Raw genomic sequence first — 25,620 nt, forward strand, 5'->3', positions numbered from 1 at the left:
GGCAGCATAAAGCCCTCCGATTGTTTCATATACAACTCTTCATCTAAATCACCATTTGAAAAGGCTGTCTTGACATTCATTTGATGTACACAAAGACTATAGATTGAAGGTAGAGCCTGAAGTATTCTAATGCATGCATTCTAACAATGGGTGCATATGTATCAAAATAATCAACATCTTCCTTTTGTCTAAAACCTTTGGCCACCAACCTAAGTTTATAGCTTAGTATGGATACATCCCTGGCACATTTTTTTCAAAATACCCACTTACAATCAATAGATTTAGAACTATGTGGTAAATCAACTAGGACTCAGGTGCCATTAGATAACAATGAATCCATTTCGTCATTTACCGCTTCTTTTCAAAATGCTGAATCTCTAGATTTTATATCTTCACTAAATATTTTAGAATCATCCTCTATACTAAATAAAATTGGAGTTTTATTTAATAGAAAATCTCTATTGCCTTCAACAAGAAAGACAATAGCTTGTGAAGAAATAAAATCAAAGGGTAAACTCTTTTCTTTTCTTTGTCTCTAACCTCTCCTTGATTCAAAATGACTGTCAATTTCCTTCCTTTTTATACCATTAGAAGGATCAGCATTATTGGAAGAACTTAGCCACTTTGTGGATCATTTTCAACTCTTGAATTATTGAAAAACTTATTTTCAAAAAATTCAATATCTCTTGATTCTACAAACATTAGAATCAAGATCAAGTAACCTATATAGGTTTTAGAATTTTCAACATAGCCAACGAACACACTTTTAAGTGTTTTAGATCCTAATTTTATTTTTTTATTTTTCAGGACTCTATAATAAACTATGCATTCCCAAACTTTTAGATAACTCAAGTTTAATTTTCTTTCCTTCCACAACTCATACAGAGACACTTCAGTTTTCAAGGAGGGAATGCGATTATGCATATGACACACAGTCAATAAAGTTTCACCTCACAAATTCTTTGGTAGACCAAAACTTAAAATCATGACATTTGCCATATCTTCCAAAGTTCTATTTTTCCTTTCAACTAAATCATTTTGTTATGGAGTATAAGGAGCACTTGTCTGGTGTACAATACCATTATTTTTACAAAAAATTGAGAATTTGGTAGGAAAATATTCACCACCTCTATCACTTTTCAATAGTTTGATTTTTCTACTTAATAGATTTTCAACAAGAGACTTATATATCTTAAACATATAAAAGGTTTCATCTTTTGTTTTCATCAAATATACATGCACATATTTAGAGCAATCATCAATGAAAGTGATGAAGTGTCTATTACCACATCTTGTCAAAATTTCATTCAACTCACAAACATCCGAATGCACAAGATCAAGTAATTGTGAGTTTTTTTCAACTTTAGAAAAATGCAATCTTGTTATCTGGGTTTGAACAAATGTTTCACACTTTTTATCCACATTGTCACTAAATGAAATTAGACCATTTTTGGACATATGTTGTAGCACTTTGTGATTAACTTGTTCTAATCTACCGTACCACAAAGAATAAGAAGAATCAACAAAATAAAGAGAAACATCATCAATCTTATTAATACTCAATTTAAACATGTCATTACAAGAGTAGCATTTTCCAACAAATACACAATTCTTGGATAATATCACTTTGTTGACCTCTAGTACAACTTTCAATCCTTTTTTGTTAAGAATATTACTAGAGACATGATTTTTTATAATATTCGGAACATGAAATATATTAGTGAGGACTAATTTCTTGCCAAAAGTGAATTGGATATTCACACAATCTTTGCCATGCACTTTAGCCCTTACACCATTTGCTATTATCACTTCATGTCCTTTAAGAATTTCATAATCCTTGAATTGACTCTTGTCATTGCACACATGAATGGCTGCACCAGAATCATACCACAAATCTTTGGAAGGATTAGGTGTGATCATGTTCACTTCAATCACCGTACCAAGTGGCATCATAGCAACGATTTCTGAAATTTTGTCAACAAGATTTGTGGTTGAAGCACCACTAGTCTTTTGTTTTTTGTCTTACTTGCATTCAGATTTGTAATGACCTTTCTTGCCACAATTATAGCAATTTCTATTCTTTTTTTATTGTCCTTATAATTAGCATTTTCAGGTTTCTTCCTTTTAAAATTGGAAGACTTTCTTTCATTCACAAAATTCACCTTAGACTTATCATCCACTTTCACTTTAGATTTACCGTTCACATCTTTCTTTTGAAGATTTCTAGCATCTTCTTCAATTCTTAGATGTTTCAAAACACCATTTAAAGTCAAAATTTCAGAAGTATGGAGCAATTTCTTTTGGTAGTCATTCCAACTAGGAAACAACTTGGTAATAATAGCCCCCACTTGAAATGCTTATGAAATTTCAATACTTAAATCTTTGACTTTCGAAACAGTCACTTGCAAATTCTGAATTTGATCAAGAAATGGGGAATTGTCTATAAATTTAAACTCAAAGTATTTTTTGATAAGAAACTTATCTAACCCTTGCTTTTGATTGACATGTTGATGCTCAAGAGTAACCCAAATTTTTTTTAGTTACTTGACGGTTGTGAATAAATCATAGAGACTATCTGACAAAGTATTGAGGATGTGACCTCTATATACCACTTCATCTTCATCACGCTTTTCCCTTTGTCTCTTCAAAGCCTCCAAATCATCATCCTTTGAAGGAGCAATTTCTGGAAGAGCCGGGTTCAACACGCATGCTACCTTCAAGGCTGTCAAAAAGAAAATCATCTTATCCTTCCACCTATTGAAATTGGTTTCGGTTCCATCTAAGCGATCTAACTTGACAAAGTCTTGATTCATCACCTTGATAACAGATTCTTGAGTAGACTCCATACCAACCTGGGATTACAAGTGTATGGAACCTACTACAAAACTATTACAAGAATAATTTCAAGAATTTGACTAAACTAATTTTTGGGGAATTCAAGAGAGTTTTCAAGGCATGTAATCACTCTTCTTAAGGTGTTATTTACCCCCACTATCTTGCTAATCGGGGTTGAGATGGCAAATTACCTCTAGGATACAATGAAAATGAAAACTAACCTATAGCAAGTTTAAGCTTAGTTTTCACAAGAGACGAACGTAAGAAGTGGGTTTTGCAAATCTAAAATACCTTAAACAAAAGTTGGCATAAGAGAGGTTTAGACTACCTCTATTTATAGGCAATTTAAGAGCAAAAGTACATGAATTTCACTTAATGTCCATTTATGAATATAGTACACCAAATACATGAACTAATGAATTTGAGAAGATACAACAATGTATCTTCACTTAATGTTCATTTATGAATTTAGTACTTCAAGTACATGAATTGAGTAGTTCCATGAACAAATGAACTTAAGAAGATATATCAATGTATCTTCACTTAATATCCATTTATGAATTTAGAATACCAAGGACATAAATTGAGTGGTTCCATAAATGAACTAATGAACTTGAGAAGATACATCAATGTACTAATGAATCCTATAGGAAATTCATAAATCAAACTTCTACACATGAAAAGAAATATCATGTCACAAGTCATGATCAATTTTCATACTACAAACTAAATTCCAACACAGGCAACAATTTTTTTTTGAAAAAAAGTTGAAGAGCCTCATCAATTTTTTCAAAACTAAAAATCAAGGTGTCATAAACTTGCAACCTTTTTGTTTCTGTTTTAAAGTTCGAACCCTGTTGACATGGCAAAGTTGGCTCCAAACAAAAAAACCTCCACTCCACTTCACCACTTCATTTTCTCGTTTCATTCTCTAACCAATTCACTCCTCTCTCACTCTCTCACGTTCCATTTCACTCCCATTTCGTTCTTTCTCTCTTCCAATGAAACTCTGCAGCTGTCTAGTGAGTTGGTGAATGGCCAGAGGTCATTATGCCTAATTGTACATCCTAATTTTGTTAGATGGGTTGCTATTTGCAGATTCATGCTAGAATCTTGTTAGTCTCAACTGGCTCAATTATGTACGTCACTTAGATGCGATGAGTCAATACAATTGGGAGTTCACAACACTGGCATGTTCATACTTATGCATGCGTCATGCATAATTTGACGATAGATGGGCCTTACTTGGAGCTATAGTTTTGAGTGTGGATGCGATCCCACTAATTTGCCCTATGGCATGGCCTTCTACAGAAATTGGTGATTTATCTAGAGGTAGGAGATGGGTGGTTGAGCGTATTGGAGTTGACCCTTTCAACCGTGCCACCGTGGAATCGATTGGCGATGACAATGTAATGCTTGATGATGCTTCCGAAAATGTTATGCCTCCGATTGCTGCTCCGAGAGCATCTAGAGTTCTTCGTGAACATTAGAGATGGCAGCGCGATAGATTTTGCTACTTGCCCATAATATCTCGTGATAAGGGCAAGGACAAGAGGCGCACTAATTGTTGACATTTTCATTTCTTGCACATGTTTTTAAACATCATCATTTGAATTATACTCTTTGATTACTTGGTAATTAGCATTATTTTTCTGTTTTTTTTTATTGAACATAACCGCATTAAAGTAGAATGACGTTATATATTTCAAAATACAAAAGTAAAAGTGATAAAATGAATTATTTCAATTACATAACTCATATAATATAATGTTACATAATTTAATAATTGGATCGTTAATTTCTACACCAAAAGGTCTTACTTGGTTTTAAACATATAACTTATACAATATAATGTTATATATTTCGTACTTTAAAAATGTTTAACAGTACTAATTTGTTCATTAATTTCTACATCCAAAGGCCATTTTTTTCCAATTGACTTTGCATTTTAGAATTAAAAAAAATTAACAACCTTGTCATGCTGACTTTGCATGGCAGGGTTTATACTTTTTTTTGAAAAAAAAAATTTGCAATCTTGCTGCGCTGGTTTAGCTTTAAAAAAATGATGAGCTATCATGCTAACAGCTCTTCCCTTTTTTTTAAAAAAATATTGTTGCATGTTGTGGACAGTCTGTATAGCTAACATAAATGTTTGCAATTAAAATTGAAAAAGTGTTACATTAATATTTTTACGGAAAGGAAACTGGTAGATTTTGTATTTAACAAAAATTAAATATTTGAGAGTAAATACAAATCTTTGTACTCTCAAATATTTAATTTTTTTTAAATACAAAACCTACCAGTTTCCCTTCCGTAAAAATATTAATGTAACACTTTTTCAATTTTAATTGCAAACATTTATGTATTTAACATAAATTAAATGATTCAGAATAAAATGCCCATAAAGAGCCAATACTTTACTCATTTAATGGATGAAATCCATAAAGAATTAATACTTTATGGGCATTTCTTTTTTTTTTAAAAAATATTTAATTTATATTAAATAGATAACCTACCGATTTCCTTTTTGTAAGAATATTACTGTAACACTTTTTGAATTTTACTTACAAACATTGATATATTTATCATAAATTAAATGTTTGAGAGTAAAATATTCATAAAAAGCCGGTACTTTAAATGGGTAATGCGTATTTGCCCATAAACTACACGCCTTAAAGTTTATTAATTGTTAATTGATTTGTAGTACTTAGTCATTCATTGGACATGTAGCACAAAGGCCAAATCTGGTACAAAATTTTAATTTCACTCCTTAAAACAATATTTTAATTGTTTGGACTGAATTTGCAAAGGATTAGTAAGTTCAGGGGAGGTCAGTGCAATTTTTCAAACCACATGGGAAGTTAGTGCAAGTGTTAGAAATCTCAGGGGAGGTTTCTGCAATTATCCCAATAAAAAATGCTCACTTTTGATCCTTCATCACCTTTATGATGAAATTCTGGTCGGAATAGTTCACGGATCCATTATGTGATTAATTGTTGAAGGGCAAATTTGGCAACTCATTTAGTTTTGACCAATTTCTCTCTTAATCTATCATTTCTCACAATTATTCTCCTAGTGCCACACTAACTAAAATAATGCATTTTCAATAAAACTTTATTTCTCTATTTTTATTTCTTTTTCCTTTCTTTCTTTTCCTTTTCTTATTTTTTCTTTTTTTCTTCCTTTTTCTATCATCTTCTTCCTTTTATTTTCTTGGAAAGTTAACAAAAGTTGCGATGGTGGATTCCGCCTGTAACGACCCCACCGCTCTCTAGGGCGTATCCCAGGATTTAGCGGACCGTCTGCCCAACTCTCGCCAGGACTCGCTCACTTACTTTAATAAAAATAAGTTACAACCTCAAGAGTAAATGAAACCATAGTTCCCAAGCTTGGAACGTATATTTACATTCATTTCTATTTCAAACATTCATACACCTCCCAAATATAACAAAAGATTAAAATTCTAGATAAATTCAACCCTAATCGAACACTAGCGTGAGTACAATTGCAAAAATTCAAAAACTAGACTATGCTAGCCTGCACCAACCTCACGCCCTCGCTCGTACCCCCTATAAGGAAAACAAAAACTAATAGGGTGAGTCAAAACTCAATGAGATTCCAAAACAATATGCAGACCCAAGTAGCAAGTTAACCACTATTTAAAATTGAAAACATCAAAGTAGCGAGCATAAGAGTTTGTAACATGAGCAATAACACTTCACATAGCAGTCATTAAGTAAATAACATTTACAAGTAAAAGGATACAGTCGCCTTTGCGAGTTAACTCCGTCATAGCTTTATCAAGTAGTAGTTGACACTCCGTCAACTTTTAAGTACAGTAACCAGTTCAGTAGTGCCCCACTTAACTCCACTCTCCGTCCACCATTCAATCCACCTACCGGGTCCAAATTCCAAGATAAATACTGGTGATAATACTCGAGCATACCGATTAGTCGAGGAGATAACACTTCACTCGACAAACAAGAGACCTAGGGTTCATTATCTAATCGACCTGGCCTTTACCGGTTCGACTCGATTAACTAGCCACAGGGTTTCTGGAATTCCAAACAGTATTCAAATCATATACGTGTATATCAAGTCAATTGCAACCAATAAACAATAATATGTCATATTAGGGCAAGTGCGATAAAGTACACCCTTGCCCATGCAAACAAGGCAAATATTTCATTCAAATATCAAGTTCGATCATATACTTGGAAACACTTACCAAAGACTTATGACTTTTCAAAACCACGTTCAGGTGCAACTCCCTGATTGGAGTCCAAATCTGCGATAAAATATCATTTAAGAGTTTGAAAGTAATTAGGGTTCGAAATATAGGAGTTTCGCTTAAAGAATATCAAGTAAATGAAACTTGTTTAAATAGTATTCATTTTACTTATCAAACTCTAAAAAATTCATGCTCGCTCTTTTGATTTTGATAAAGAAGCGTTTAACACTTATAAGTTCGTAACTTGGTATAAAAGACGAGAAAATCGTATTTAAAGTGGTCGCTACTTTTGCCTTATAAAGTGTACGAGTTTTGGCAAAATTTCAGTTTATATACTTCTACTAAAGAAAACTTGAATACTCTAAACAACCGAAGTCCAATTCGTCCACGAATCACTGCTCAAGTTCCAACTTCGCTCCGCTTATCCTACGGAAGAAAATTTGGGTAGCATATCCTTTGTATTTATCAATTTTCTAGCCATTTAAGGCTTCATTTTTTTTCCCTCAAATCAACCCAATTCAAACACCACAAGTAGGCATATCAAGATAGCTCGTCATCTAGGCTAAAAACCATCAAATTTAACAAATACTCATCCACTATCAAAGTTGGAATTTTCTCACCAAAGCTGAAATTTCATCTTTTAAAGTTAAAAAGTCACAATCATGCTACTAATCACCTCACAAATTCATATCCAAGTTCAATACCAACATTTTATAGTTAATCAACATAATCAAGGCTGAAAATTACCAAACCCTAGCTGAAATTTCACTAATCAACACCAAAACTAGAAGATCATCCATAATATTCCAAGATTCAAGCCATCTTCATCATATTTAGCTAGAATAAGAAAGAGAAAGGAAGTTGATAAGCTTATACCTTCCAATACTTTTTGAAAAGTGAAGAACCAAGCAAATTTTCCAAAGAAATTCACCACACCAAGCTTCGTAACACCCTTGATGTAAGTTTAATCGGTTTAGATTTTTGTGATTCAACTCAAACAAGGCAAATCAAGGTTGTAGTTGGAGGTTTCTTCTCTTTTTTTTCTCTCCCAAGGATCGGCCAACTCAAGAAGAAAATGAAGAGAATTTAGCAAAAAGGAAAGATAAGAAGGAACAATTTGGCTTGGTCAAACATTTCCTTGATTGCCAACGCTTGGCAACTCAAGGTTCTTTCTTTTTTTTTTTTCTTTTCTCACCTTTCTTTAGTCAAAATTTTCGGCTGGTTTAGGGCTTAATTTAGGACTGATTAGATGAAATAAAACCAAGAAGATTAGGGTAAGAAAGTAATGGTCAAGTGGTGTACTCAATCGGTAACAAACGGTGCACGTCGGTTCAAGTCTATTTTCCTTAACTCTCTCGTACTTGTGTTTTAACTTATGATTCACTAACTTATTAATAGCACTTCTAATCACACACTTCCTCTTACCTAATACTCACTCTTATCCACCAAATTTGGTACACACATCTCACCAACTAATCACACTACCAAAATGCGCAAAACCCTAATTTACCCTAACTCTCAAAGTAAAAGTAAAACTCTCGATTCTATCATTTATTACAACTATTGAGGGAGTAATTTAGTAGTAAAGAAATTATAAATTAACTTATTCAAAATAAAAGAGAATTTTAAGAAAATATGAAGAATTTTGCAAGTCCTCACACCGCCGACGGCTATGGTAATACTGCCGTAGACAAAAATGGTCAAAATGGCCAAAATGTGGTTTCTTTTTACTTTTTTCCATCAAAACATTACAAAAATTGAATTTTTAGCAAAATGACCCATATGAAATATACAACTTCAGTAAAACCCCAAAATTAGCCATATAACCTCAAGAATCAACAAAATTACAACAAATGTTTGAAACTTTAGAAAACCCATTTTCATGGTTTTTAAAAAATAGAGGGAGAAAACAAAATAGACCTATTTACAAGACCCATAACATAGGGGAAAGAAGAGGAGAAAGGAAGGAGAGGTGGAAGAGGTGGCAAGTGAGGAGTGAGAGGTCAGATGGCAATGGTGGAAATGGGAATGGTATGGGTGGATGACGGTGAAAGAGGAAAATAAGTGATCTGGATTTGAGTTTGTAAAATTAGGATTTGGGCAAAGAATAATTAGGAAAAATGGTAGATCAAATGAGAAATATTAAATGAGTCACCAAATTTGTCTTTCGAAAATTGATCATATGATTGGTTCGTGACATATTTTGGCAAAAATTTGGGAGGAAAGGTAACGAGGGATCAAAAGAGAGGGTTTTTTTTTCAATTTATTAAAAGCTAAACTCGCTCATTTTGATTTTAAGGGACTAAAATTTCATATCAATAATATGTAAGAAACAATTGGTGCAATTTTCTCTTCTAATTATCTTGTTTGCTTGCTCGAGGCACATTGGGGAACATTTGAACTTTGTACGTAAAATAACGGAGACCAAAATGAATAATTGTTTGACAATTGGCGCTAATCATAACTTCAAGAAAGACAAAAGGGGAAAAAAAAAACGAAAATAGCTACTACCAGATTTTTGTTATTAAAAAAAGGGAAAATCGTTCAAAACATTCCTTATATTTTGCAAAATAACTTTTTCCGTCCCTTACTTTTAAAAGTGTAATTTTACGTTCTTTATAAATTCACATTGATCAAATTTGGTTCCTACCTAGGTTTCCGACTAGTTTTTAGTCTGAATCCACCACGTACCTTGCACGTGATTATTTTTAAGGGGCAAAATTGTCAAATCAAAATTTACATAATCTAAACTAGAATCCCTCACATTTCACAAAATAAATTTTTTCTTTCCTCACATTTCACAAAATGAATTTTTTCATCCCTCATATTTCATAAAATGAATTTTTTTATCCCTCATTGACCATGTATATGAATAAAATTTTTTTATCCACGTATATATCTATTTGATTTCACATGAATAATACGAATAGCATGTAATATCTCTCTATTTGATTTTACCTAAACAGGTTAATTGTTATTGTACACATACTATTCAATAGATATATTTATTTGATTTCACCATGTGAATTTGTTCAATATTTGTAATCTTTTCTCTTTTAGTAATAATTCATTTATTGAGTTGTATAATAAGGTCATCTAATTAATGCATCCTAACTTGAATTCTATAGTCATACTAACTTGAATTGTAGTTTAAATTTGAAATTTCTACTTGCGACTTTTAAGACCAACAATTGAATTACTTGTCTTGTGATTGTTTTAAAATTTGAAAGTGCTAATTACTTATTTCTTTTTGTCATACTTTTTCTTTGATTTTTTTATTCAAATTTAATTCGATATAAACATTCGACAATGTCCAAATTATTTGATTTTGTCTAAATAGGCTAATTATAATTGTACACATGTTATTTGTATTGTTCAAGTAAAATTAAATAGATATATATATGAATTTTTTTTTTAAAAAACTATTCATACATATGATCAATGAGGGACGAAAAAATTTATTTTGTAAAATGTGAGGGATGAAAAAATCCATTTTGTGAAATGATAGAGACAAAAAAATTTATTTTATGAAATATGAGGAACTATGGATCGAATTGTGTAAAATTAATTTGATAATTTTGCCCTTAAAAAAAAATCACATACAAGGCACGTGATGGATTTCGACTAAAAACTAGTCAAAAACCTAGGTAAGGACCAAATTTGACCAATATGAATTTATAAGGGACGTAAAATTAAACTTTTAAAAGTGAGGCACGAAAAAAGTCATTTTACAAAATGTGAGGGATGTTTTGAACGATTTTCCCTTTAAAACAATTAGAAAAAGATAGTTGAGTCCGCTACTATGTTTGTGAACAAAGTGCCCAAAAAAGAAAACAAAATGTTCCTGAACAAATTTCTTTATTGGACAAAATTGAAAATTTTGGAATGAACAGTACACGTACCAGTAGGGTCCCTTTAAAATATCATAAAAGGAAATCATTTTGGACAAATTTGAAAACTTTGGAATGAACAGTACACGTCTCTTTCTCTCTCCCCATCTTTTTATATTTTTTTAATATTAATAAGATTGCCAAGAACAAAGAGATTAATATTTTGACTTTTTTTTCCTTGATACAAAAAAGGAGAAGAGCGACTCTAAATTTTTTTATACAAAGAGGAGGGTAATTTCTTCTAAATTTTTTTAACTTGCTAAATTGGTTTAATGGTGGGATAAATTATCCAAAAAATAACTTTAGAGGATAAATTGATAATGAGATTATAGTTTATAGGGGTAAAGTGATAATAATTTTAAGGGATAAACATGTCTTTTTATTTTAATTAATAAATTCCGTTAAGTTTGATCGTTAGTTTTGGAGGTAAAGTGACTAAAATATAACATTAAGGGGGATATTGGTAATAACACTGAACGTTAAGGCGGTAAAGTGATAATAACCTATCAATTTTAGCCTTGTTATTTTTGTCCCAACCAATTAGGGAGAAGAGAATGTGGAGGAGGGCTTTGGTGACAGGAAAAAAAACATAGAAATAATTAAATTTTGAAAAAAAAAAGGTAATTACAACCCGTAATAAAATTAAGGGGAAAATGAAAAAAAAAATCTGTGACAGCTTGATAATGTGCCAAACAAAAAAAAAAACCAAAAATACAAAAAAGGGGAAATGAAAACACTAAAAACACCTTAGACTCCCATAGGCCATAGAGCATCGGAGGCTGGGATCTCTCTTCAAGAACTTGCCCCAGCGTCATTCCTTGACCGATATTTTGATTATCTTTTAGTCTTTAATTCCCAATTTCCAACAATATTTGATTAATAAATACTTGCTTTTGTATACCCTTTATATAGTTGACTATTGTTTTAAGTATGCAATAGTAAAAATTCAAGAATCATTCAATCCTTCACATCATCACCAATTTTGATTACCTGGGTTCTGCTCAGTCAGCCAATCAGGTTTTTCAACTTGCCCTTTTCTTTCTTTTTGTTTTTTAATTGGAGACAATGCTTTTCTGTTAAGATAATCTGCTGTTAATCTCCTGAATTAATATACTACTAGGTAGATTCATGTTTCTGTTTATTCTGATTAAAGTGAAAGTGGGAATATATTCTGATTGAAACACGTGATTCTTTTGCTGCAACTTGTTTCAACATTCAGGTGAAATTCAAAGGACTCGTGTCAAATTCGTTCCTTGTATCTTTATTCTTGTATTGAAGTCCTGGACTGGAGATGAGAGCAATTCTTAGGTCCATTAGACAATTTAGATCAGCTTTGCGATATAGAGGAGATATATTCTATAATGGGCTCTCAAAAAGACAGCATTGTCGGGTTAATAAGAATGGAGGGTCAGTCTACTATACGCCTAGTGTACAGATTTTTGGAGATGCCAGCATCCTTCTTACATGATCTCGAGAGCTTTGCATACTGATGCCGTTAATGTAGCTAATGGAGGTTACTATCTAACTATGATTCAGTTTATAGTTTGGGAAAATTAGGGAAAAGGGCGCACTAAGATGCCTAACTAATGAAGAGGGCACACTTTTGGGCAATTAATTTTGAATGGAATTCGTATTGCATTTTTTACAAAATATATGCTAAATGTTTTTCTTGAAAACTTTGTAGATTTAGCACAAATGGCTTCATAATAAATACCTGAATGTCGTGCCTCTTTGTGAATTAAGCATCCAAACTTGCCCTTTTCACGAATTTTCTGTTCTGCTTTTGTTATTTGGTTACACTTGTTTCGTAAGGTTGATGTTCTCCTCTTGGCTGGTTATTGGTTCCATTGGTTTTATTGCAGAATTAATTCAAGGAGGTCCTCTTGTAGAATATGAACGAAGAATAGCTGCTGGTGAACTTGTGGATGGAGATATTTGCCAGGTTGCTAGTACAATAAAACAATACATCATGCAATTTGGTGGTGGATTTGTAATTTGGATTTTTGTTTTCCAAGTGTATTTGGGTGCCAGTTTGAGCGGGAAAATGGAAATATTGATTATAAGAATTTGACCATTATTTGCATCTTGCTAAGTTTCTCAATTCCTTCTGTCCATAATTTGTTTTAATGAAATAGGGTTTCCTTTTTAGCTTTTGTAATTATTGCCGTACTAGGTTTCTTGTATTCTTTGTTAATGTGCTGGTTTGAATTAAACATCCTGGTTACTGGTAATTTTGGTACTTAAAATTGAATTATCTAAAAAAATTGTATTTGCTTGAAATCAAACATGGATATTTGGAAGGAAAAAGTTGATATTAAGCAAATTATTACTGTGCCATGAGATTACTCATAAGAGTGAGCCCTATGTTGTTATTTTGCCTGTCAAAGACATCCTGACATTGATTTGCAGTTAGGCACCCTGAGACAACTGCAGAGACTCTATGATGAGCTGGTCGAGAAAGCTGATGCTTGCCGACTTGATCGATATACAGCTTCGGAGAAAGCAGGAAGGTGAACCTTACCAAGCTCTCAATCATTTGTTGTTAATCGTTATGAATCTGTAGTCCAATGTAATTGTATCCAAGTATCATTTCATTTTTTCATTTCAATCATTTTTCAAGTAAGTGTCAGCAATTTGTCACTCTTTTGCTTATTTCAGGAGTCGGTGGTTGTGGTCACGTTTCATACCACAGTCTTCATATGCTCCTGTGAAAGGACTCTATCTTTGTGGAGGAGTTGGTACTGGGAAAACTATGTTGATGGACATGTTTTTTGATCAGTTGTAAGTATAAGACTAAAAATGATATAGAATGATAATTTGTGTCTGCATTTTGATTGCTATTGAGTGTGCAAACACGTAAAATTATTGCCGTTCAACTGTTCACTTGATTTTCAGGCCTTGCAATTGGAGGAAGAAAAGAATTCATTTTCATGACTTTATGCTGAATGTCCACAGCCGCTTGCAAGTATGAATTTAACCCCTGCAGTCTTCTAATTATGATTATTTTTTAGGTTCTAATTATCAAGATTTATTTCCTAGTATTTAATGTATATTTGCTAATGGACTGGTTACTGGTTGATAGTCAATTGGAGCTCTTGCTGACTATCCCAATGTGCAATGCTTCTATACTAACCAACTAATGCCTGCTAATCTCTCCATTAACCACTTATTTCTTATTTTCCTTCATCAAATGATATGTTAAGGTATCTAATGCTTATTCATGCTGGCTATGTCTATGAATGATTTGATTTAATTGTAATTTGATACAATTTACTCTTTGATGCAATACTAAAGAATTTATTGAAACACTTTTCCTTGAACTCCTACATTTGCAGAAGCACAACGGTGTTGCTGATCCCCTAGAAGTTGTTGCTGGAGAAGTATCAGATGAATCAATCTTGTTATGTCTTGATGAATTCATGGTAATGAGAATTGTGTAATAATTGTATTACTTTTGTGTTTGTAAAGTATGTGTACTACCACAGAAAACTTTTTCTGTGATCCTGGATCAGTTTGAGTTTGTCTAGTACCAGATGAGCTCATAGAGTTGTGAAGCTAGTAATGGAGCATAAAAACGAATTCTCCTCCACTTGCTTACTTTTGTCTGAGAGTCTTCCTGTATCTATGTAGGTTACTGATGTTGCTGATGCATTGATACTAAATCGTTTATTTAGGCACTTATTTAGCCATGGAGCTGTAAGTAATTCGAACTTTCTTCAAATTTGTTTTAATGGCTTCATACTTTATGGAGACTTGTTAAAATAAGAAACTGAAGCTTTGTATTTGGTTGATGATGGGGATAAGTGTAGATCCTTGTTGCTACATCAAACCGTGCTCCTGATAATCTTTATGAGCGTGGACTTCAAAGGGATCTCTTTCTTCCTTTTATAGCTTTACTGAAGGTATGAATCTCAAGGATTAATGGTGATTAGCTACTCTAATTCCTAAAAGTTATGTTTTTTGCGCTGATCATCTTTATGACATTTGAACTAATCTGATTGCCTGGTCCTAGAGATTATTTCATTCGTTTAAAATGACTATGAATCCAATAGTATGAGTGAGAAAGCTTTCACAACACACGCACATGCATTCTCTCTCTCTCTCCACCAATACTTGTATTTTCTACCTTGTGCTTATATTCTCTCTTTTTGTTGATGTCTTGCCAACTGGTATTTTTGATATCTGTTTTGAGACAGGAAAGATGTATTGTTCATGAAATTGGGTCATCAGTAGACTACCGTAAGATGACTTCGGTAACGTATCATATTCATCTGATTTACTCTATGAGAAGTTATTTTTGCTTATGTGTAGTTATGGTTTCCGATTGCATAAAATCTAGTAGTACCACTATTTCACAAAAACAAAGAATTAGCTGTGTGACTAGAGACTTTTCTCTTGCAATGCAGGCACAGCAGGGTTTCTACTTTGTTGGGAAAGACCTGTCAAGCCTTCTAAATGAAAAGTTTCACCAGTTGATCGGCAACCACAAAGCTGTACCACAAGAGGTGGAAGTAGTTATGGGAAGGACATTGCAGGTGTGTACATTGTCTGAGATTTGCAATGGTCTTGGAGAGGTGGGTGAGTGGTGGTGAATGCGTGATCGTTTCTCATTCTTTTCTTATTTACTGACTTTTCAGGTTCCGCTGGGTGCTAATGGCTGTGCCTATTTCCCGTTCGAGGAACTCTGTGACAGACCACTTGGGGCTGCAGATTATTTTGGATTATTTAGTAAGTCTTTTGGCTTTTCAATTCTCCATCCCCCCCCCCCTCCCCCTTCTTTTTCTGGATTTTGGACATAAAATATAGACACTGGTGGCTTAAGGATGGTTATCTGTTTTGCCCTAATTATTCTTAGCTGCAATGGATAATTAAGCACACAGTCATACATGTTTCGAAGAGCCGCTGATCAATGCTGTTCTTTTGAGCAGAGAAATTTCACACACTGGCTTTGGAAGGTGTGCCAACTTTGGGTCTCCACAACAGGACTGCTGCATATCGGTTTGTCACTTTAGTTGATGTTAGTCCTTTTCCTTGAAATATCTGTTTCAGTTCAGAATGTTTCTGAAAGGGAAGGAGCTTTGGGGTCACATTGATGGGTCTTCTACTGCTTCTGGAACTGAGAAAGAAATAAGTCAATGGGAATCAAATGATTCACGAATTATTTCATGGATTTTAGCATCCATTGAACCTCATATGGTGAACAGCTTACGTTCATTTAATACTGCAAAGGAGATATGGAATTTTCTGAAACGCATATATCATCAACACAACACTGCAAGACGATTTCAGCTTGAACTTGATATCAGTAAGTTCAGTCAAGGTAATCTGTCTATTGAGCAATATTATTCTGCATTTCTAAATCTGTGGGGTGAATATTCTGATATCATCTACTTTGAGATACCTAAGGAGGCCTTAGCAAGCTTTCAAAAAGTTCATCAAGTTAGCATGCGTGATCAGTTTTTGATGAAACTGAGGCCAGAATTTGAGACTGCTCGGGGTGGATTGCTGAATCGAAATCCAGTTCCTTCTTTGGATGTGTGTGTTGGTGAATTGTTACGGGAAGAACAAAGATTGGCTACACAGTCAATTCTAAGTGCAGCTGGTGGGACATCAGAGGTTGTCAATGTTGCTTATGCTGCACAAGGAAGGAATAGAGGAAAGGGACAAATGCAGTGCTACAGCTGCAAGGAGTTTGGCCATATTGCTCGCAATTGTGGTAAGAAATTCTGCAGTTACTGTAAGCAAAGTGGACATATTCTCAAGGAATGTCCTACACGTCCGGAAAACAGGCGAGCCCAAGCTTTTCAAGCTACTGTTCCAGATGCTCCTGTTATTGGTCCTACATCTACCACCAGCCAGACTGTTCTGACCCCAGAAATGGTCCAGCAGATGATTCTTACTGCATTTTCTGCCCTTGGACTTCAAGGTCAAGGACCAGATGTCGGGGAAGGTAATCGCGAAGGGGCCTAGAGTGGGAAGATTATTTCCATTGCAATTTACTATTCCTAGAACTTTATCTTTAGCCTCTATGATTGTTGACAATAAGGCTGAAATTTGGCATAGACGATTAGGTCATCCAAATAATGTCATTTTATCTGATTTAATAAAGCGTGGTTTTCTTGGTGCTAAAGATCAAGGTTTTGCTCATGCATCATCTCTTGGTTGTTCTGTGTGTAAATTGGGGAAGAGTAAGATGTTACCTTTTCCTACTTCTGTTGGTTGTGCTAGTGCATGCTTTGAGATAATACATAGTGATGTTTGGGGTATTACTCCTGTCATTTCACATGCGCAGTATAAATACTTTGTGACATTCATTGATGACTATAGTCGGTTCACATGGATATATTTCCTGCGCACTAAAGCTGAGGTGTTTACTGTTTTTCAAACCTTTGTGGCTTACATTGAGACACAGTTTTCCACTTGTATTAAGATCTTACGGTCTGATAATGGTGGGGAATATGTGTCATATGACTTCCAAGCCTACTTGCAACGCAAAGGGATTGTATCTCAGAGATCATGTCCTTATACCCCTCAACAAAATGGGGTGGCTGAACGCAAAAACCGCCATTTGTTGGATATGGTTCGAACATTACTCTTGCAATCTTCTGTACCCCCTAGATTTTGGGTTGAAGCTTTGTCAACTGCTGTGTATTTGATTAATCGATTGCCTTCTCAATAATTGGGTTTTGATTCTCCTTATTATCGTCTTTTTGGTGTACATCCTAATTATCACATGCTACACACATTTGGTTGTGTTTGTTTTGTTCACCTACCACCTCATGAGCGCCACAAGCTTGCAGCTCAGTCAGTTCGGTGTGCCTTTATGGGATATAGCACCACTCAAAAAGGATTCTTATGTTATGATGCTGTTGCTAATCGTTTGCGTGTCTCTCGACATGTCATTTTCTTTGAGCATGAGTACTATTTTCCGCAGCACACTTTTCCTTCCAACAATGTTGTTCTTCCTAGCTTTGATGATATCTCTCCACCAATTCAACGATTTAGACCTGGCATTGTCTATCAACGTCGACAACCTCCATCAGTAGAAATCCTTCCCGATCCTGCTCCACTGCCTACCACTTCTGATGATTCTGTGACTCTGCGACGATCTTCCCGTATCAGCAAACCTCCTGATAGGTATGGTTTCTCTGCCACTTTAGTTGACACTGCAGTACCTTCCTCTTATTCTCAAGCAACTAAACATGCATGTTGGGTAAAAGCTATGGACGAAGAACTTCAAGCTCTTTTGGAGAATCATACTTGGGACATCGTACCTTGTCCTACTGGTGTAAAACCCATTGGCTGTAAATGGGTCTATTCCATTAAACTACGGTCCGATGGAACGCTTGATAGACATAAAGCGAGATTGGTGGCCCTTGGTAATCGACAGGAATATGGAATCAATTATGAGGAGACATTTGCTCCTGTAGCAAAGATGACTACGGTACGACTTGTTCTTGCCATTGCTGCTTCTAAGGGATGGTCACTGCGACAGATGGATGTTAAGAATGCCTTTTTACATGGAGATCTGAAAGAAGACATTTATATGACTCCACCACCAGGGTTATTCTCCACACCTTCAGGTGATGTTTGTAAGTTGAAACGATCACTCTATGGTTTGAAACAAGCTCCACGTGCTTGGTTTGATAAATTTCGTTCCACATTTCTTGGTTTCTCCTTTGTCCAAAGCCAGTATGATTCCTCTTTGTTTCTTTGCAAGACATCTAAAGGCATTGTCATACTTCTTGTATATGTTGATGATATTGTTATTACCGGGACTGATTATGCATTGATTTCTCAACTTCAAGACCATCTTCAACGTTGTTTCCATATGAAGGACCTGGGTTCTTTACAGTATTTTTTAGGTCTTGAGGTATATTCTAGTTCCACCGGTATTTTCTTAACCCAGCACAAATACATTCGGGAGTTAATTGCTTTGGCTGGTCTTCAAGATGGTCGATCCGTTGATACCCCTTTGGAAGTGAATGTTAAGTATCGTCATGATGAAGGTGATCTTATCTCTGATCCCTCTTTATATCGACAGCTGGTGGGTAGTCTAAACTACCTGACTATTACTCGCCCTGATATCTCTTTTGCTGTTCAACAAGTTAGTCAGTTTATGCAAGCACCTCGGCACCTTCATTTGGCAGCTGTTCGCCGCATTGTTCGCTATTTGAAAGGCACTTCTTCTCGTGGTCTTTTCTTTCCAGCAAACTCTCCTATTCGCCTGATTGCATATAGTGATGCTGATTGGGCTGGTTGTTCTGATACTAGACGTTCAGTTACTGGTTGGTGCATGTTCCTTGGTACTTCTCTCGTTTCCTGGAAAAGCAAGAAGCAAGACATGGTGTCTAAGTCTTCTACAGAGTCTGAGTATCGTGCTATGTCTTCTGCATGCTCTGAAATTGTTTGGCTCCGTGGATTGTTAGGTGAGCTCGGGTTTCCTCAAAAAGGGTCTACACCGCTTCATGCCGACAACACTAGTGCAATTCAAATTGCGGCTAATCCAGTATTTCACGAGCGTACCAAACACATTGAAGTGGATTGTCACTCTATTCGTGAATCATATGATGCTCAGGTCATCTCTCTTCCGCATATCCCCACTGATCTCCAGATTGCGGATGTGTTTACTAAAGCTCTCTCCAAAAATCGTCATCACTTTCTTGTTGACAAATATTTGAGGGGGGATATCAATGGTATCAATGGCAGAGATTGATCAATGGCAGAATGGCAGAGATTGTGGCAGAGGTTATAGGAAAGATTATGGCAGATTATATGGCAGAGGTTATGGGAAAGATTATGGCAGATTATGACAGACATTATGGCTACAATCTGTATATATTTCTTGCCTAGAATAGAAAATCAGTTACCATAGCTGTATATTAGGTCAATCAATCAAGTATATATAGGGGTTTACCAAAAATAGATTGTACAGGAATTCTTATTTAATAGAAAGGACCAGGAAGAGGAACGGCATCCGATTCCAGTCAATTTACTCAAATTTTGTCATCCTCGTAGTCCTATATTAGAGCAAAATCCTCTAAATTTATCCCTATAGGACATGCTGCAGTACAACGTGTAGATCCTTTTTAAAACAAAAATCAAATACTCTGAGAAGAAACTTCTGCACATCTATTATGTTCTAGGGCATTCAGTTCTCTTGAGGGAACAAGATTTGACATTTTACACCCCATCATTGGATAGGTGATGTATGAGAACAAGGCTAGACTCTTATGCACAGCTGAAGGGTCTCCAGTTGAACTTTTTGAAAAGATAGTGACGATTGCTGATGCTCAGCAAATGTCACCCAGAACTTCTTCTAGATCGAGGAAGAGTGATGATTCTGACCTTTGTGTGGACAATGAACTGGGCTTTGCAAAAGATCGTACCATTAGCAGGTAGATTTTGTTTACCACCAATCAGCTAACCTAAATGGTTTGTGATCCCAGACATGCATGTGGTGCATAATTTGTGACCCATTCATTATGTAGCATTCCTGATTTGGGCTCATTCACTCCACTGAGTTCTTAAAATGTATATTTGTTGTCTTAAAATCTAATGTAGATTAACCGAGATGAATAGTCGGGAGTATTTAGAGCAACATGCTGCAATGGTGGCGGAGATGCAGCCCGTTGCCTGCGGATAGCAGTAAGGATGTTTTACATGCTTAGTTCCGTGACGGTATTTGTAACATTGCCATTTACCCTAAGCTGGGAAGTTGGTGTTGTCTGTAAGGTGATGGAATTACAGCACATTGTTACAACAGAAGCTGGCGATTATTTTATACGTCTAGTTTCATAGGTTTTTTTCTTCTCTTTTCATATATATTTGTTCAAGTGATAATTATTTTATGGGTCTTAACAAATTTGTTATTTGGTAAAGCGTTCATGCAACAGTTATGATGACAGCTTGAGAGAAGCATTTGTTGTACAGACCATGTTTCATAGATAGGCTTGCTTTTTTTCATAGCTGCTTCAAGAAAACTCTATGCTGTTATGATGATGTTGTATTTATAACTTGAATCATGATGGTAGACAATTCTATCTATAATCCTTGGAAAGAAATTACATGACAAAGTATTGTGAATTCTTGAAACTTTTCAGCTTTTTGACTCCGACATCTTGTACTCTTAAAATTTTGTGGAGTTTTAATCTTCAGTTAATGCATCACTGAAATACTATGAGAGGTTTTAAATTTTCAAGTTCTTACAAATTCTTATAACTATGTTTTACTTTCAAAATTTTGGAGGCAACTTATCAGAAACCCCTTCTTGTGCACTCCGAAAGTTAGTATTCACTCTCGTGCATTTAAAAATTGGTAACTTACCTGTTACCCTTCAAATGGTTTTCACAGATATATATATATGAACACAACTTTTTAGATTCCATCTCTTAAAGAGCTCCAAAATTTCGGCTAATTCCTTAAAATATTGTCCAAAAAGAAAATCCAATAAATATGATTCTGACACTCTTGTATTCTTAATCTATGAGTCAGCATGGCAAGCTGTTGGAGAAAATAGGGATTACAAGTGCATGGAACTTACAATAAAACTATTACAAAAATAATTTCAAGAATTTGACTAAACTAATTTTTAGGGAATTCAAAAGAGTTTTCAAGACATGTAATCACTTTGCTTAAGGTGTTATTTGCCCCACTATCCTGCTAACCGAGATAAAATGACAAATTACCCCTAAGGAAACGAAAACTAGCCTATGGCAAGTTTAACCTTAATTTTCATAAGATAGGAATGAAAGAATTTGGTTTTGCAAATCTAAAATAACTTAATTAAGCACAAGTTGCCACAAGATAGGTTTAGACTAGCTCTATTTATAGGCAATCTAAGAGCAAAAGTACATGAACTTCACTTCATGTCGATTTATGAATATAGTACACCAAATACATAAACTAATGCACTTGAGAAGATACAATAATGTATCTTCACTTAATGTCCATTTATAAATTTAGTACTTCAAGTACATGAATTGAATAGTTCCATGAACTAATGAACTTAAGAAGATGCATCAATGTATCTTCACTTAATATCCAATTATGAATTTAGTACACCAAAGAAATGAATTGAGTAGTTCCATAAATAAACTAATGAACTTGAGAAGATACATCAATGTACCAATGAATCTTATAGGAAATTCATAAATCAAACTTCTAGACATGAAAAAAATATCATATCACAAGTCATGATCAATTTTCATAATACAAACTAAATTCCAATATCCCCCCACTTAGTTTGTAGTATGAAATGATAAACCAATACTTATGATATCATGCATAAAGAGAAGTAACTTTCGTTTTAAACTTTTCCTTGGTGCAAATAATTCACAAGTTCTAATCAAATCAAGATGGCTAGATTGCTTAAACCAAAATTTGAAATTAGAATAGAATTATCACGCACATGAACTAATCAACTTGCATCCAACAAGCACATATCATTATTAGCACTATTACCGGCCATGTGCTCATCCTAATTCATGATCAAGCATAAAAGATTACTTTAAACTTTTACTAGAAGCGGCACCACTTCTATTATCATATAGGTAAACTATATTTCTAACTTTAACAAATAAAACACTAAGAAAATATGTTTATTAAAAGAATACTTCTCAACTTGCACAATTAAGAGTAATATGATGTACTACCACTTGGAATGGTATACACAAAAAATTGTAGTACTCACAATCACTTATTAGCAACTTGTTTTTACCCTTTAAACATTTCTAACTAGGGGTAGTACTAGAAGAAGGTTGGGTAACCATTGCTAGTGATTCTAGATAAAAAATTTTAATCCCATTCCCGATGTTGTCGAATTCACCAAGTCTCTTGCAAGAGTTTTAGTCAACGGATCCGCTAAATTATTATAAGTTCTTACAAACACAACTGTGCCAATGCCATCATTCAATATTTGTCTAATATAGCTGTATCTCAAACTTATATGTCTAGATTTACCATTTTATATTTTATTCAATATTCTAGACACTGTAGTCTCACCATCACAAAACAATGCGATTGCAGGCATAGGACGAGACCACAAATTTATATCAAATAATAAATCTCTAAACCACTTTGCCTCTCTACATGCAGAAGCTAAAGTTATGAATTCAATTTCCATGGTGGAATGAGTAATTACAGTTTGTTTTTTTGAAACCCAAGAAACAGCTCCACCACCCAGCATAAAAATCCATCTTTTTTTTTTGAAACGATAGTTTGTATTGCTTATGTCAAAAATATATACAATCTGAGCAAAGGCTCAAGGATACTTTACAAGTTGTGCAACTTAGCACAAGGAACTGGATAAGTCCATTCCACATCTTGATTTCTACTCAAAGCTTGAGCACTAATTATGTAGCTTAGATCCGTATTTTCTATTCCTACCAAACAAAAAGAGCACATTAGAAACAAAATACTTAGCGCTTGTATATCTTCCAACAACGTAGCCACCCAGCTGTTCCTGTTCGCATTCCTTTGCAGTTGATTCAGCAGCTCCTTACTGGTTGTTTCAACAGTAATTGCAGTCCATTCCTGTTCCAAGGCTTTAATTAATGCATAACGTATAGCTTCAGCTTCCTGTTGAATGTTGCATCCTGTCATCTTTTCCCTTAGTCCCTATCCTGCTATGTAGCATCCTCCTCCATCTTTGGCAGCTATACCGTAGCCAACAGTGCTTGTCTCTTTTTGCCTTGAAACTGCAACTCTTAGTACTCTTTTCCATGTTCTTGTGTTGAGTGTGTGTTGCCTTTCTGCCCTGATTTGTTGCTGTGGTATTTCTGTTACTTACTGTCTTATCCATACTTTGAAACTCTAGCCATTCATTACTGGTCTTAGTGATGATTCTCATAGGTTCCTTTACTTTGGTCTCGAACATTCTTTCATTCCTTGCTTTCCAAATGTGCCAAAGTATAGTTACTGTGAGTGCAATGTGTTCCATCCCCTGTTGTCCACGTCTTGCTTCAATAACTGACGACCACCATTTTTTGAAGTTGCCAGTTGATGCAATGATTCCATCCCATCGAATGGGCGCTAGTTTCCAAATCTCTTTAGTCCAGTCACATTCAAAAAATATGTGTTCCATTGTTTCCATCCTTTCCCCACAACCTTTACAGTAGGGGTCCCCCTTATGCGTTCTCCTCCATATTAGTTCATTCACTAGTAGTCCCTCACTTAAGTACTTGCACATAAACACTTTTAGTTTGTGCTTGACTAGCACTTTCCACAGTACTTTCCATATAGGAGACTTGGGATTAGTATAGCTTGTGTTGTCTACTTGTTGTTCACCTTTGGTTTTGTTCTGTTTCTTCCTTCATATTCTCCTGTAACCTGACTGTACATTGTATTCTCCATTTTTATTATCTGGCCAGAAGGTACTGTTCTCTTTGTCAACCACACTAATTGGAATACTTAGGATATCTTCAGCTTCCTTCTCCTTAAAAAGCCTGTATATCAGAGGCCTGTTCCACCTATGCCTAGTTATCAAGTCCGCCACCTTCTGCAGAGTGCAGCCTAGTGGTTTTTTGGTTATTGGTTGGCCTTGATTGCAGTTAGGAATCCATCTATCTCAGATTCTGGTGCTTCTTCTGGTTCCTATTCTCTTTCTGATTCCATCATCTAGCTCATTTCTCACTCCAATTACACTTTGCCAAAACTATGAAGCAATTTTTGGTACCTTGCACTCCATTATGGACCCTTCTGGATAATATTTGGCTTTTAGAACTTTGCTCACTGGGAGGTTGGGCTTGGTGATGAATCTCCACAACTGCTTTGCTAGCAAGGCACTGCTAAAGTTTTGCAAGTCTTTAAATCCCAATCCTCCTTCCAGTTTTTCTTTTGTCATGTTCTTTCAGGAGACCAGCTGCATTTTGCTTTTCCCACCTATTTCACCCCACCAGAATTTTGTCATTAGTGCACTAATGTCCTTGCATTGCCTGTTTGACAGTTTGAAGCAAAACATAGTATACGTTGGCATTGGCATTGACACTGCTTTCAATGGTACCTCTTTTCGTGCTGAACTCAACATCTTGCTCTTCCAGCTCATTATCCTCTTGCTAATGTTATTCTTGATGAATCCAAACAGCTGATCTTTGGATCTGGAAATGACCATAGGAAGTCCTAAATATTTCCCTTGTGACACTGGTTTAATATTCCCCAAAATTTGGCAGATTTGCCTTTTCTGCTCCTCTGGATTAGCTGTTTTTGGGGATGTTTTTGAAAAATTTTACTGTAACAGAGTTTTTAAAGTATATTTTGGAATATTTTTAGTATATATTTTGGAATATTTAAGAATAGTAGAGTTTTTAGAATATATTTTGGAATATTTTTAAATATTAAAAAAATTTAGACTACTTTTTTAGAGTACCTTAAAAATTTTTATAATATTTGAAAAACTAATTTTTGAAAAACTCAAGGATCCAAACAGAGCTGCTAAAGAATGCACTTGATTTCTCCAAGTTAACCAGTTGTCCAGATGTTGATTCATATCTGTGCAGCAACTCCATTAGCTTCCTAGCTTCAGTAGTTCCTGCTTTGCAAAACACTAGAGAATCATCAGTAAATAGCAAATGTGTAAGAGTTGGTCCCCTCCTACTGATTTTCAATCCCTTGATTGTCCTTTATTGATCTGCCCTTTTTAAAAGATTGGAAAAAGCCTCAGAGCAT

General features: G+C 34.8%; 1 protein-coding gene across 4 annotated transcripts; it reads left to right on the plus strand.

Moving 5' to 3' along the window:
- The first annotated feature begins 12,277 nt into the window (after positions 1–12,277).
- LOC113734897 (uncharacterized) lies at positions 12,278–21,051 on the plus strand. Of its 4 annotated transcripts, XM_027261660.2 has the most exons (14): positions 12,278–12,469; positions 12,819–12,898; positions 13,366–13,466; positions 13,615–13,737; positions 13,852–13,921; positions 14,292–14,378; positions 14,587–14,652; positions 14,766–14,858; positions 15,153–15,209; positions 15,363–15,491; positions 15,594–15,684; positions 15,885–15,973; positions 20,161–20,354; positions 20,521–21,051. In XM_027261660.2, the coding sequence occupies exons 1-14, from the start codon at positions 12,421–12,423 to the stop codon at positions 20,600–20,602; spliced, it is 1,311 nt and encodes a 436-aa protein (XP_027117461.1). In that variant the 5' UTR covers positions 12,278–12,420; the 3' UTR covers positions 20,603–21,051. The 4 variants fall into 4 exon arrangements, with proteins under 4 accessions (XP_027117461.1, XP_027117460.2, XP_071922017.1 ...); XM_027261659.2 differs by lacking the exons at positions 20,161–20,354; positions 20,521–21,051 and having other exon boundaries at positions 12,819–12,901; positions 15,885–17,086; XM_072065916.1 differs by lacking the exons at positions 20,161–20,354; positions 20,521–21,051 and having other exon boundaries at positions 12,819–12,901; positions 15,153–15,491; positions 15,885–17,086.
- The last annotated feature ends 4,569 nt before the right edge of the window (positions 21,052–25,620 follow it).

Source organism: Coffea arabica, chromosome 9e (assembly GCF_036785885.1).
Source record: "Coffea arabica cultivar ET-39 chromosome 9e, Coffea Arabica ET-39 HiFi, whole genome shotgun sequence".
Taxonomy (NCBI): Eukaryota; Viridiplantae; Streptophyta; class Magnoliopsida; order Gentianales; family Rubiaceae; genus Coffea; species Coffea arabica.